This window comes from Anolis carolinensis, unplaced genomic scaffold, assembly GCF_035594765.1.
Source record: "Anolis carolinensis isolate JA03-04 unplaced genomic scaffold, rAnoCar3.1.pri scaffold_15, whole genome shotgun sequence".
Taxonomy (NCBI): Eukaryota; Metazoa; Chordata; class Lepidosauria; order Squamata; family Dactyloidae; genus Anolis; species Anolis carolinensis.
This window is the reverse complement of record NW_026943826.1, coordinates 13346968-13359342: the sequence shown is the minus strand read 5'-3', so window position 1 is coordinate 13359342 and position 12375 is coordinate 13346968. Positions and strand designations below refer to the sequence as shown.

Genomic DNA, 12375 nt, shown 5'->3' with positions numbered 1-12375 from the left:
TGACAATCAAATCCATTGACCTCGTAATGCTTACAAGTCTGGAATCCTGTAGGTCAGGCAAAAAAAAGATTTTCGGATCTCAACTTTCCTAATCGGAGTCTTGCGCCTAAGAACGCTCGTTCCCCTACCACGTCATTCATTCCGTGCAGCTTGTCTTTATTTATTTTTAATTCATCCCACCCAGAGGAGAACTTTGGATTTTTTAATTCGTTTTTAATTAATGTTTATGTTATTGAGTTATTTTATTGTATTGAGTGATATGTGTTTATCGTCTTTATTATATCATTTACTGAATTCATTTGTTTTTTGTAAGCCGTTCTGTATGTGCCGGGAGGAAGGAAAATTTGGGTCCGATATTAACTTTGCTCCTCTTTGACTTTTTGGTTCTTCTGCCGTCCGATCTCGCACTGGCTTTGTTGACTCAGACTTTATATTTCCCCATGACGATATTCAGGTTCGGAGAAAGTTTGGAGACAACCCAGAAAACTCGCAGCAACCCAGAGTGTGTTGTGTTCTTACATAGAGCATGTCTCCCGTATCAATGGAGGGATATCGTCTTAGACTTCAGATGGACACGTAAAAACTATGGCCAATAGAGAACCCTATTGAAATGGAAGACTTCTAGAGTTAGGCAACAAAAGAAAATGGCTAAGCAAAGGGAACAATAGCAACACCGGGCTGTGGCGCAGCTAGTTAGTAGCCAGCTGCAATAAATCACTACTGACCAAGAGGTTGTGTCCTCAACGCAGCGTTTTGGTGACAATGCACAGCTGCGGGAAGGGGTGACCGGCTGGTTGAGGACACAAGCGGTAGAGTTTTGTGGAGGAGTTACAAAGCTCATTCGTCACCAAAACGCTGCGTTGAGGACGCAAGCGGCAGAGTTTTGTGGGGAAGGAGCTGCAAAGCTCATTCGTTGCCAAAATGTTGCGTTGAGGACGCAAGCGGCAGAGTTTTGTGGGGAAGGAGTTGCCAAGCTCATTCGACACCAAAATGCTGCTTTGAGGACGCAAGCAGCAGAGTTTTGTGGGGAAGGAGCTGCAAAGCTCATTCGTTGCCAAAACGCTGCGTTGAAGACACAAGCTGCAGAGTTTTGTGGGGAAGGAGCTGCAAAGCTCATTCATCGCCAAAACGCTGCGTTGAGGACGCAAGCGGCAGAGTTTTGTGGGGAAGGAGCTGCAAAGCTCATTCGTTGCCAAAATGTTGCGTTGAGGACGCAAGCGGCAGAGTTTTGTGGGGAAGGAGTTGCCAAGCTCATTCATCGCTATGGTAAGTGGCTAGATTTGAATGGCGACTATGTTGAGAAGTGGTATTTGGGTGTGGCTTTCAACTGCGTATGGTAAATGTTTTCTCCTATACTTTGTTCATTTTTAATTCCAAAACGGAATCTACTTTCTGGATAACCCTCGTAGTTATATAGAGTCTGTGTCTGTTTCTCTGCAAGGTGACTACGCTCTGTCTCACTGAAAACAGAATAAAACAACATGTATAAGGTTTTAAAAAGTAAATAATAATAATAATAATAATAATAATAATACTTTATTAATATTCCGTCCTATCTCCCCAAGGGCACTCAGGGTGGAGGAGGACTCAATACTCATCACTCAATATGACCGGCACATATCCCAAAAGAAGAAGGCTTCTAACCTGACATCAACCTGGGCAACTGCATGCCTACAAGCCGTTGATGTAGCTCACTACGCTGTCTAATCCTCTTTGGCAGAAGGCGAAATTGAGGAACAAGCGATTGAAAAGGAGGAAGACCCCGTGGAAGCCCTCTTTGAGGTGGCACCACGAGACCTTCACCCCGTTGTCCTCCAGCCGCTTCTTGTACAAGAGGCCGTCGTCTCTCAGGACGTCATATTCACAGGTTAAGATGAAGGTGTCCGGAAGCTGCTGAATGACGGCGTCGTCGGCGATAAGCGGGGAGATATTGGTCCCCGTGATTGTTTTAATCAAGGTGTGGATATTGTCCAGGGGACAACTGGAGAGCTGGAACTCCTGGTAGAACCCTTTCGCTTTCAGTTCTTTGGGGACGTTGTCCGCGTTGAGCCACCGCTGGTACTTGGTTCTCTTCTCCTCGGGAATGTGGGATTCCGCCAAAGCGATCTCCACGGCCGACATGTTTTTGCTGATGTAGATGAACAGCAAGTGCAGGAAATCGCTCTGGGAAACAAAGGGGACCCACCGGTTTTCTTGATACGAAAGCAAGTTGAAATCCAGGCCCTGGAGGAACGGGCTCACCAGGACCTGAGCCCGTGGTTTGGGGAGGTCCTTCCTCTTTGACAGTTCTTGGGCCAGGAACGCGGTCATCACTCCTCCGATGGAATCACCGCTCAGGACAATACAAGTGGGGTCGACTCCAAAGCCTTCGGCGTTCTTCAAGAAATACTCGGCAGCCGTGGTGCAGTCGTTCCACTGGGCGGGATAGTGGTGCTCCGGAGCGAGGCGGTACCTGTGAAGCCAAGGCCAATCATCATTAATAATAATAATAATAATAATAATAATAATAATAATAATAATAATAATAAAGCCAAGATCGAAAAATCAGTTGATGACCCAAAATGCAGACTGTGCAAGGAAGCTGACGAAACCATTGATCATATCCTCAGCTGCTGTAAGAAAATTGCACCGACAGACTACAAACAGAGGCACAACTGTGTGGCCCAAATGATTCATTGGAACTTATGCCTCAAGTACCACCTCCCAGCAGCAAAGAACTGGTGGGATCACAAACCTGCAAAAGTCTTGGAAAATGAGCACGCAAAGATACTGTGGGACTTCCGAATCCAGACTGACAAAGTTCTGGAACACAACACACCAGACATCACAGTTGTGGAAAAGAACAAGGTTTGGATCATTGATGTCGCCATCCCAGGTGACAGTCGCATAGATGAAAAACAACAGGAAAAACTCAGCCGCTCTCAGGACCTCAAGATGGAACTTCAAAGACTCTGGCAGAAACCAGTACAGGTGGTCCCGGTGGTGATGGGCACACTGGGTGCCGTGCCGAAAGATCTCAGTCAGCATTTGGAAACAATAGACATTGACAAAATTACGATCTGCCAACTGCAAAAGGCCACCCTGTTGGGATCTGCACGCATCATCCGAAAATACATCACACAGTCCTAGACACTTGGGAAGTGTTCGACTTGTGGTTTTGTGATACGAAATCCAGCACATCTATCTTGTTTGCTGAGTCATACAACGTCGTTGTGTCAATAATAACAATAAAACTTTATTTATATACCGCCCTATCTCCCGGATGGGACTCAGGGCGGTTTACAGTCATAAAAGCAACACAAACATTACATAACAACATAATACACATTATTAAACAAAGTAAAATAATACAATTATAACAATAAATCACACTTACATGACCTGATCAAGGGGACGGGAACCATAAACCCAATATATTAAAATGTATCATTTTAGACTAGGGAAATCTTGTGCAATATATTCAGGCTCAGAAATCGGCGGTAGTCCAATGTAATTACTCAAAAACCTGCCGACATTACACGTTGAAAAGAACGCACCTGTTGAAGATTCATGAAGAATCACAAAAGGTTTTAAAAAGAACATTTATAAGAAAACCAGAGTATTATCGACTAGGATTTACAGATTTAGACTTACAATTGATGGAACAAGAAAATAAACTTTTTACGTATATTACGACTTCCGCTAGAATTGTTTTCGCTAGAGAATGGAAACAGGAATCAGTCCCACCCATTGAGGAGTGGGTGGAGAAGATAAGAGAAATAAAGGATATGGACGAATTGACTTTTTTTATTGCAGAAAAATACCGGCAAGATAATGAAAAGAACGAATTGGGACGATCTGGCCTTTGACCCTCGCACTCAAGACCTGGCTCTTTACTACAGCTTTTAATCTATGTTAATTTTATCAATATTTGTATGTATATATTTTTATCCTTTACAATTTTATCTTGTAAATCGCCTAGAGCATCGTGGATGGAGGGCGATTCATAAGTAATTAAATGATGATGATGATCTTCAGGACTATCTGAATAATTTGAGAAAACGAAGATTACGAGAGACAATTTTGCTATTTTTTTTCTCCAAGAAAAAATATTATTGAATAATAAGAAAATATTATCCAAGAAGGTGGACTGGAAGTCATTTTTATTTTGTTATTATTATTTATTTATTTTTGCTTTTTTTGTGTGTGGGTATATTTTTGTAGATTGTAGACTTTTATCTTTCTCTCTCTTCCCTAATTTTCTATACCTTGTTTGTTCTCACTCTTTCGATGGAGTATAAAAAATTTAATAAAATTCTTTAAAAAAAAAAGAACGCACCTGTATAAACATAACTTCATACAGACTGGAGGGCCGTCACCAAAAGCCTTTGCAACTTTGAAGTCATTGCTTATGGTATCTCGGCTGCAATTACTAGGTGAGAGGTGACCTCCCTGACTGCTGGATTCCAAAACATCAGTACTTTCTTCTTCTTTTTAAAAAAGAATTTTATTAAATTTTTTATACTACATCGAAAGAGTGAGATCAACCAAGGTATAGAAAAGTAGGGATCTAAAGTTGGTAAATATGAATATAAGATAAGAGCCTTCGCAGACGATGTACTTGGGATAATGGAAGACCCAAGTAAAAATATAATAAGATGGATGCAGAAAATAAAAGAATTTGGAGCAGTTGCAGGATTTAAAGTTAATCAGTCAAAAACGAAATTACTAATGAAGAATATAGAGAAGAAAAATCAGGACATGATTAAAGAACAAACAGGCCTGGAAATAGTTAAGAAATTTAAGTACTTAGGAGTATGGATAAGGACTAAAAATGGACAATTGTTAAAGAATAATTATGAAGAAACCTGGAAAAAAATACAGAAGGATTTTACAAAAATGGACTTATTTGAAGTTGTCACTATTAGGCCGCATATCATTAGTTAAGATGAATATACAGTAGAGTCTCACTTATCCAACACTCGCTTATCCAACATTCTGGATTATCCAACGCATTTTTGTAGTCAATGTTTTCAATATATCGTGATATTTTGGTGCTAAATTCGTAAATACAGTAATTACTACATAACATTACTGCGTATTGAACTACTTTTTCTATCAAATTTGTTGTATAACATGAAGTTTTGGTGCTTAATTTGTAAAATCATAACCTAATTTGATGTTTAATAGGCTTCTCCTTAATCTCTCCTTGTTATCCAACGTATTCGCTTATCCAACATTCTGCCGGCCCGTTTATGTTGGATAAGTGAGACTCTAGTGTACTACCGAAATTGATGTTTCTTTTTCAAAACCTCCCGATAATTAGAAGTCAATCACTTTTTATAAAACGGAGAAAAGAAATTCTAAAATTTATATGGGCCGGAGGAAGACCAAGAATAAAACATGATAATTTGATTGATAAGAAAAATAGAGGTGGTTTGGGCCTCCCAGACTTTGATGCATACCACGATGCATGTGCTATGACATGGATAAAAGATTGGATATTACTGAACAAAACATCAGTACTTTCACACGGTAACGCAGAAGCAGGATTTGGTTCTAACAACGCCTCCTGAACCCCAGTCCTGGCTGGATCTGATCCCAGTATTCTCCCTGGCTCTGAAACTGCATCTCCCAGTCTCACAGGCCCTGACACCACAAACCCTTCGTCAACATCAGGTTGGACCACAACAATTAGTTCCTCATATTACCCTTTCGGGAATACAATTTTCCGCATACATTCTGGAACCCTATTTTTTAATTACCTGCCATTAATATTAATATGAAGTATACCAGGAGGATCTTATTATTATAATATTATTATTATTATTATGCGTTTTCCCTAGATCTCCAGCATGATTGTATGGTCAACTGGCAGACGTTTTGGTTGCTCTTGTAGTTGCACCATATTGCACCCCTCGTCCGGGTCTTGGAGTCACCTCCCTTGACCATCGGTTTGGGGGTCTATGGGCTTAGTGACCCTTTGAACCTCGATCCGTCCAAAGGAGAGAACAAAAAGCTCTTCAAATCACCTTGAGTGTTGTCCCGAGATGCTTCATCCCATGGTACCACTACCAACAACAAGCATTTCCATATGGATGAGTGTTTCATTTCGCAACTGTACATATATAATGTGATTAAGGATGGCATTTAATTTATTTGAAGTACAACGACAATAAAGCTACTCTGTCTAGTATTTCTTAAAACAAGGGTTAGGAAATTTCGGCATCATGTAAAGTGATGGCGCCATATAAATAAATGAGGGTGACAATTATGATAATAATAATAGGAATCATAATAATTCTTCAAATAAAACTTTAAATATTTCCCAAAAATCAGAGGGTGAGCAAAATGATCCGAAACTTGGGGGACTTACAGTGGTCAATATGTGCTACAATTGCAGCAAGTTTCATCCCAATAGTCCTAAAAATGAGGGGCAGAGGAGCCCTGGAAGTGTTCCCATTGGCACAAATGGACATATAACAAAATGAAAAGCTAACAAAGTTTTCGGAACTTCGTATTAGATACAACACGGACCCCCTTACAAATTTTTTAAAACACTTTAGAATCAAAATTGGGTTATTCAAATTTCGTAAATACAAACTAAGCAGAATTTTTGGCATTTCACACACGTCTATTACTTACCCAACAGATACGACCACCGCATCACTTTCCCGGGCCATGTAGGAGCACACACTTTCATAGGAATCTGGAAAATAAATTGGTATTTTATTATTTCCATAGCTTTTGTGGGTTATGTTTGAGTTAGAGTTGGCCAACAAAGACTTATACGGCCCATGTTTGAATTGGAGTTGGCCTACAAAGACTTGGAAGACCCCTGTTTGAGTTGGAATTGGCCAACAAAGACTTACGAGGCCCATGTTTGAATTGGAGTTGGCCAACAAAGACTTGCAAGACCCCTGTTTGAGTTGGAATTGGCCAACAAAGACTTACGAGGCCCATGTTTGAATTGGAGTTGGCCAACAAAGACTTATACGGCCTGTGTTTGAGTTGGAATTGGCCAAGAAAAACTTACAAGACCTGTGTTTTAATTGGAGTTGGCCTACAAAGACTTATATGGACTGTATTTGAGTTTTAGTTGGCCTACAAAGACTTGCATGACCTGTTTAAGTTGGAAATGGCCAACAAAGACTTACCAAGACCCCTGTTTGAGTTGGAGTTGGCCAACACAGACTTATACGGCCTGTGTTTGAGTTGGAATTGGCCAAGAAAAACTTACAAGACCTGTGTTTTAATTGGAGTTGGCCTACAAAGACTTGTATGGACTGTATTTGAGTTTTAGTTGGCCTACAAAGACTTGCATGACCCGTTTAAGTTGGAATTGGCCAACAAAGACTTACCAAGACCCCTGTTTGAGTTGGAGTTGGCCAACACAGACTTATACGGCCTGTGTTTGAGTTGAAGTTGGCCAACAAAGACTTACGAGGCCCGTGTTTGAGTTGCAGTTGGCCAACAAAGACTTATACGGCCTGTGTTTGAGTTGGAGTTGACCTGCAAAGAACTTACAAGACCCCTGCTTGAGTTGGAGTTGGCCAATAAAGACTTATACAGCCAGTGTTTGAGTTGGAGTTGGCCAACAAAGACTTACGAGGCCCGTGTCTGAGTTGGAGTTGGCCAACAAAGACTTATACAGCCCGTGTTTGAGTTGGAGTTGGCCTGCAAAGAACTTACAAGACCCCTGCTTGAGTTGGAGTTGGCCAATAAAGACTTATACAGCCAGTGTTTGAGTTGGAGTTGGCCAACAAAGACTTACGAGGCCCGTGTCTGAGTTGGAGTTGGCCAACAAAGACTTATACGGCCCGTGTTTGAGTTGGAGTTGGCCAACAAAGACTTATACGGCCCGTGTTTGAGTTGGAGTTGGCCAACAAAGACTTATACGGCCCGTGTCTGAGTTGGAGTTGGCCAACAAAGACTTATACGGCCCGTGTCTGAGTTGGAGTTGGCCAACAAAGACTTATACGGCCCGTGTTTGAGTTGGAGTTGGCCAACAAAGACTTACACAGCCAGTGTTTGAGTTGGAGTTGGCCTACAAAGACTTATACGGCCCATGTTTGAGTTGGAGTTGGCCTACAAAGAACTTACAAGGCCCGTGTTTGAGTTGGAGTTGGCTGGGGCCAAACATTGTTCCCTGAGAAATGGTCCCCATGCTTCTCTTACCGATGCTTCCAAAGGTGCCACCTCCTCCATGAAAGAAGAGGACTCCTTTCCTTGGTCCGGAAGGAGATACTTTGGGTTGGTAGACCCGCACCGGTACGGTGTTGAAGTAGGTGTCCTTAACGAAGAGCGACGGGTCTTTCCTTGACGGGAATCCGTCGACGAGCATCCGGAGGACAGCAAACCGACCACAGAGGCCTAGTTGCCATAAAACGTAGCCCTGTTTACAGTCACAGGGGAAGCAAAGACAGAGGTCAACTCGGTGGTAAAGACCATCGTTCAGCATTTTGGTCAATGAAGAACATCCACGTTCAACTCAAGACTGTGAACCATGACCGTTTACTCTACGGGTGCTCACTCCACATGTGTGTGCATACACTTTGGAGTTGCGTATGTGAACCAACATTGCAATTCGATGCTCCCAGGCGTATTTAAGGATACGCATAGGAAAATTTACGTTGAGCTGGGTCTTGCCCAACAAGGACAAGCTTGTGCTCAATCGATGCTCTGCGTTGTGCAATACGGATTTTATAATGCAATTAAATGTTATATTTTATTATAATATATACTACAGCTTAAATAGATGCTATAATTAAATATTATTAAATATTAAATATTAAATTAAATATTAATATTAAATATTATATTAAATATTAAATATATACTATAATAAAACTAGCTTTGCCCGGCCACATGTTGCTATGGCTTATGGGAATCCTTTGTTGGCCAGGTGGAATAGCAGTGAATAGCCTTGCAGTCTCAAAGCCTGGCCGTTTTCTGGAGTAGCTGGAGCTTTTTGTTGTATGAACGTAGAGGCATGGATGAGGGGTTGTGCTGCCAAGTTTAGTGTTTCCGGGATGTGTAGTTTTGTTGTTTTGTCCTAGGCCGAAATTTCATTACCCTTTTATATATATAGATATTATAATATTGATTTTTTTTCCGTCTCAGAAGCGACTTTGATTGTCTAGGGAATGCCCAGATGCCCATCCTTGTGGGGAGCTGGAGCTGACAGAGGGAGCTCACCCGCTCTCCCCGGATTCGAACCGCCGACTTGGTGGTCAGCATAAGGGTTTAAATCCACTGCGCCACCGGGGTGCATGATATGGATAATTAAATATGATAATATATTATAATGCAAATATAATATTATGTATATAACACAATGATCCCACTCATGGATCTGGACCACACAGACCCACCGTAATCAACTCTAAATCCTGGGAGGAATAGGGATGATGGGAGTTGTAGTCCACCTTAATCCAGAGAGCACTGCGAATCCCACCCAGCATAGATCCAAACCAAACTCGAGACTTGGACCCATTATAACCAACTTGGCCCAGGATGATGGGCATTGTAGTCTTCCCACATCCAAAGACCTGTGTGTATCCTAGGATGGGACCACTCGTAAAATCAAAACAAACAAACAAGGCCTATTTCTTATTACAACCTACTTCATCTGGGGATCGTTTACTATGTGATTGTTTACTATGTGAAGCTACGCATCTAAACCATGAAATTATAATCGTTGTGTTTCTTACTTACTCTCTCCTCATTGGTGGTTAACACACCACGACTCACTTCTGTGGAATCCCCGGGAGTTGTAGCTTGACAAGGCACTGTCACTCTTTGGTAGAGGAGGCCAACGACGTAGTCGAGCTACAACTCCGAGGTTGACATCAACACCCCGTTAACCACCGCAACTCAATGCTACGATGTGGTCGATCTACAACTCCCAGGAATCAAACCATTGCATGAATCCGGGGCTGTTGAAATAGTATCAACGTGCTTTCGTTCTACGGTGCAGAAATCGACTATATCTTCTCGCCCGAGGGCGAGGAAAACCCGATGATGTGTCACAACGAGAAGGGAAAGACGTGACATTCCAGTTCTCCGGGAGGAGAAAGGCGAAGCGAGGAGAGGACGTGGGAAGGACAAGGCAGGCAAGCAACGTTGTTGAGGTCTTGAATCTCCACACATGGAAATACCTTCTTTCCCGGTTCCTTATTGACTAAATCAAGAACCTCAAGGAGAAACTCACCAGGCAGTAGACCATGATGCTACAAACGTGCAGGATCCGGACCTTCAGAGGTTGACCAATCCCGGCAGGCATTTGTGTGGTGGAGACGTGGTAGACAAGGGCCCACAAGAGAAGCAGGATGAACAGCGTGGCCACCAGGCTGGCCGCCTGCGACAAGAGAGCCAGGAGGAACATCTTGAGAACGTCGCAAGACAAGGACTCAATTGCGGCTCGGCTGCATGGAGGCAACCAGATATTCCAGGAGAGGCGCTTCTACCAACCACGATTGCTGTTTCTGGAGGCGGGGCGGTTGAGTAAAGAGCCTCATTGCCTGGAAGAGCATCGCGGGGTGGCTTTGAGATGGTTCGTTGACGTTCTCCTGGCTTGGCTCCATAACACGCCCACAGCCTGCTCTCCTGGCAGGTTTCCCAATTGCAAGGAAGGCAGGACTCGGATTGTCAAAGGCTTTCATGGTCGGAATTATTGTCCCAGCTCTACTCACGGCCCGCAGTCCGAATCCGGCCCACCACGTCCTTCTATGTGGCCCCACTCTACTCATCACCATTGTACAATTGGTTCTCATGAGGTGTCAGTTGTACGTGGTGGTGGAATTTCCAAACACATGTGTTAAGCTCAAGGCCTTACTGTCCCAGCTCTACTCATGGCCCGCAGTCTGAATCCGGCCCACCACGTCCTTCTATGTGGCCCCACTCTACTCATCACCATTGTACAATTGGTTCTCGTGAGGTATCAGTTGTACGTGGTGGTGGAATTTCCAAACACATGTGTTAAGCTCAAGGCCTTATTGTCCCAGCTCTACTCATGGCCCACAGTCCGAATCCGGCCCACCACGTCCTTCTATGTGGCCCCACTCTACTCATCACCATTGTACAATTGGTTCTCATGAGGTTTCAGTTGTACGTGGTGCTAGAATTTCCAAACACATGTGTTAAGCTCAAGGCCTTATTGTCCCAGCTCTACTCATGGCCCACAGTCCGAATCCGGCCCACCACGTCCTTCTATGTGGCCCCACTCTACTCATCACCATTGTACAATTGGTTCTCATGAGGTTTCAGTTGTACGTGGTGCTAGAATTTCCAAACACATGTGTTAAGCTCAAGGCCTTATTGTCCCAGCTCTACTCATGGCCCACGGTCCGAATCCGGCCCACCACGTCCTTCTATGTGGCCCCTTTCTACTCATCCCCATTGTACAATTGGTTCTTATGAGGTGTCAGTTGTACGTGGTGCTGGAATTTCCAAATTCAAGGTCTGCGGTCCGAATCCGGCCCACCACGTCCTTCCATGTCCCAACTCTACTCACTCTATTCATCCCCATTGCACAATTGCCTCTCATAAGCCGTACTCGTATTTCCAAACACATGTGTTAAGCTCATGGCCCGCGGTCCGAATCCGGCCCACCACGTCCTTCCATGTCCCAACTCTACTCACTCTATTCATCCCTATTATACAATTGCTTCTCATGAGTTATCAATTGTACGTGGTGCTGGGATTTCCCAACTCATGGCCCGTGGGCCAAATCTGGCCCACCACGTCTTTCTATGTGACCCCATTCTACTCACACTAAGCCCATTGTACAACAGTCTCTCACGAGCTATCCATTGTATGTGGCACTGGAATTTCCAAACCCAAGGCCCACGGGCCGAATCCGGCCCACCCTGTCAGATATGGATCCAGGACTGATCATCAGACCTGGTTGGAAGAAAGCCTGAAGTTTCCTCTATGGCCACCAGGGGGCGCCAAAGACCAGAAAAGGCTCCCTTGAGTAAGGAAGAGAGAGCAACTCCTGCCTTCCTCTCTCTTACCATTGTTATTGTTTATGATTTCATTTACAATTAAAGGCAATTAGATTGACCATCAGATATGGACACTACTAACGTCAAGGAGCTCCTCCTACACATCAGCGGCACCGTAGATTGAGTTTGGTCCAACGAGGAGGACAACAATTCATCTACTAGATGCTCCTTGGGGGTCTCTTTCCTTATCTATGGTCTTATGAGACCATCTAGTTGGCCTTCTGGGGTCTCTTTCTTTATCTATGGTCTTATGAGACCATCTAGATGGCCTTTGGGGGGTCCCTTGACTTACCTATGGTCTTATGAGACCGTCTTGTTGGCCTTCTGGGGTCTCTTTCCTTATCTATGGTCTTATGAGACCATCTTGATGATCTTTGGTGGTCCCTTG

The 12375-nt window shown here is 43.4% G+C and overlaps 1 protein-coding gene across 1 annotated transcript; it reads right to left on the bottom strand.

Moving 5' to 3' along the window:
- Positions 1–1514: 1514 nt before the first annotated feature.
- On the bottom strand, positions 1515–10643 carry LOC100560013 (arylacetamide deacetylase-like 4). The gene is made up of 5 exons (XM_003229190.3): positions 10449–10643; positions 10193–10339; positions 8158–8374; positions 6625–6688; positions 1515–2452 (listed from the first exon to the last, which is right to left on the bottom strand). The coding sequence occupies exons 1-5, from the start codon at positions 10641–10643 to the stop codon at positions 1672–1674; spliced, it is 1404 nt and encodes a 467-aa protein (XP_003229238.1). The 3' UTR covers positions 1515–1671.
- Between the last annotated feature and the right edge of the window lie 1732 nt (positions 10644–12375).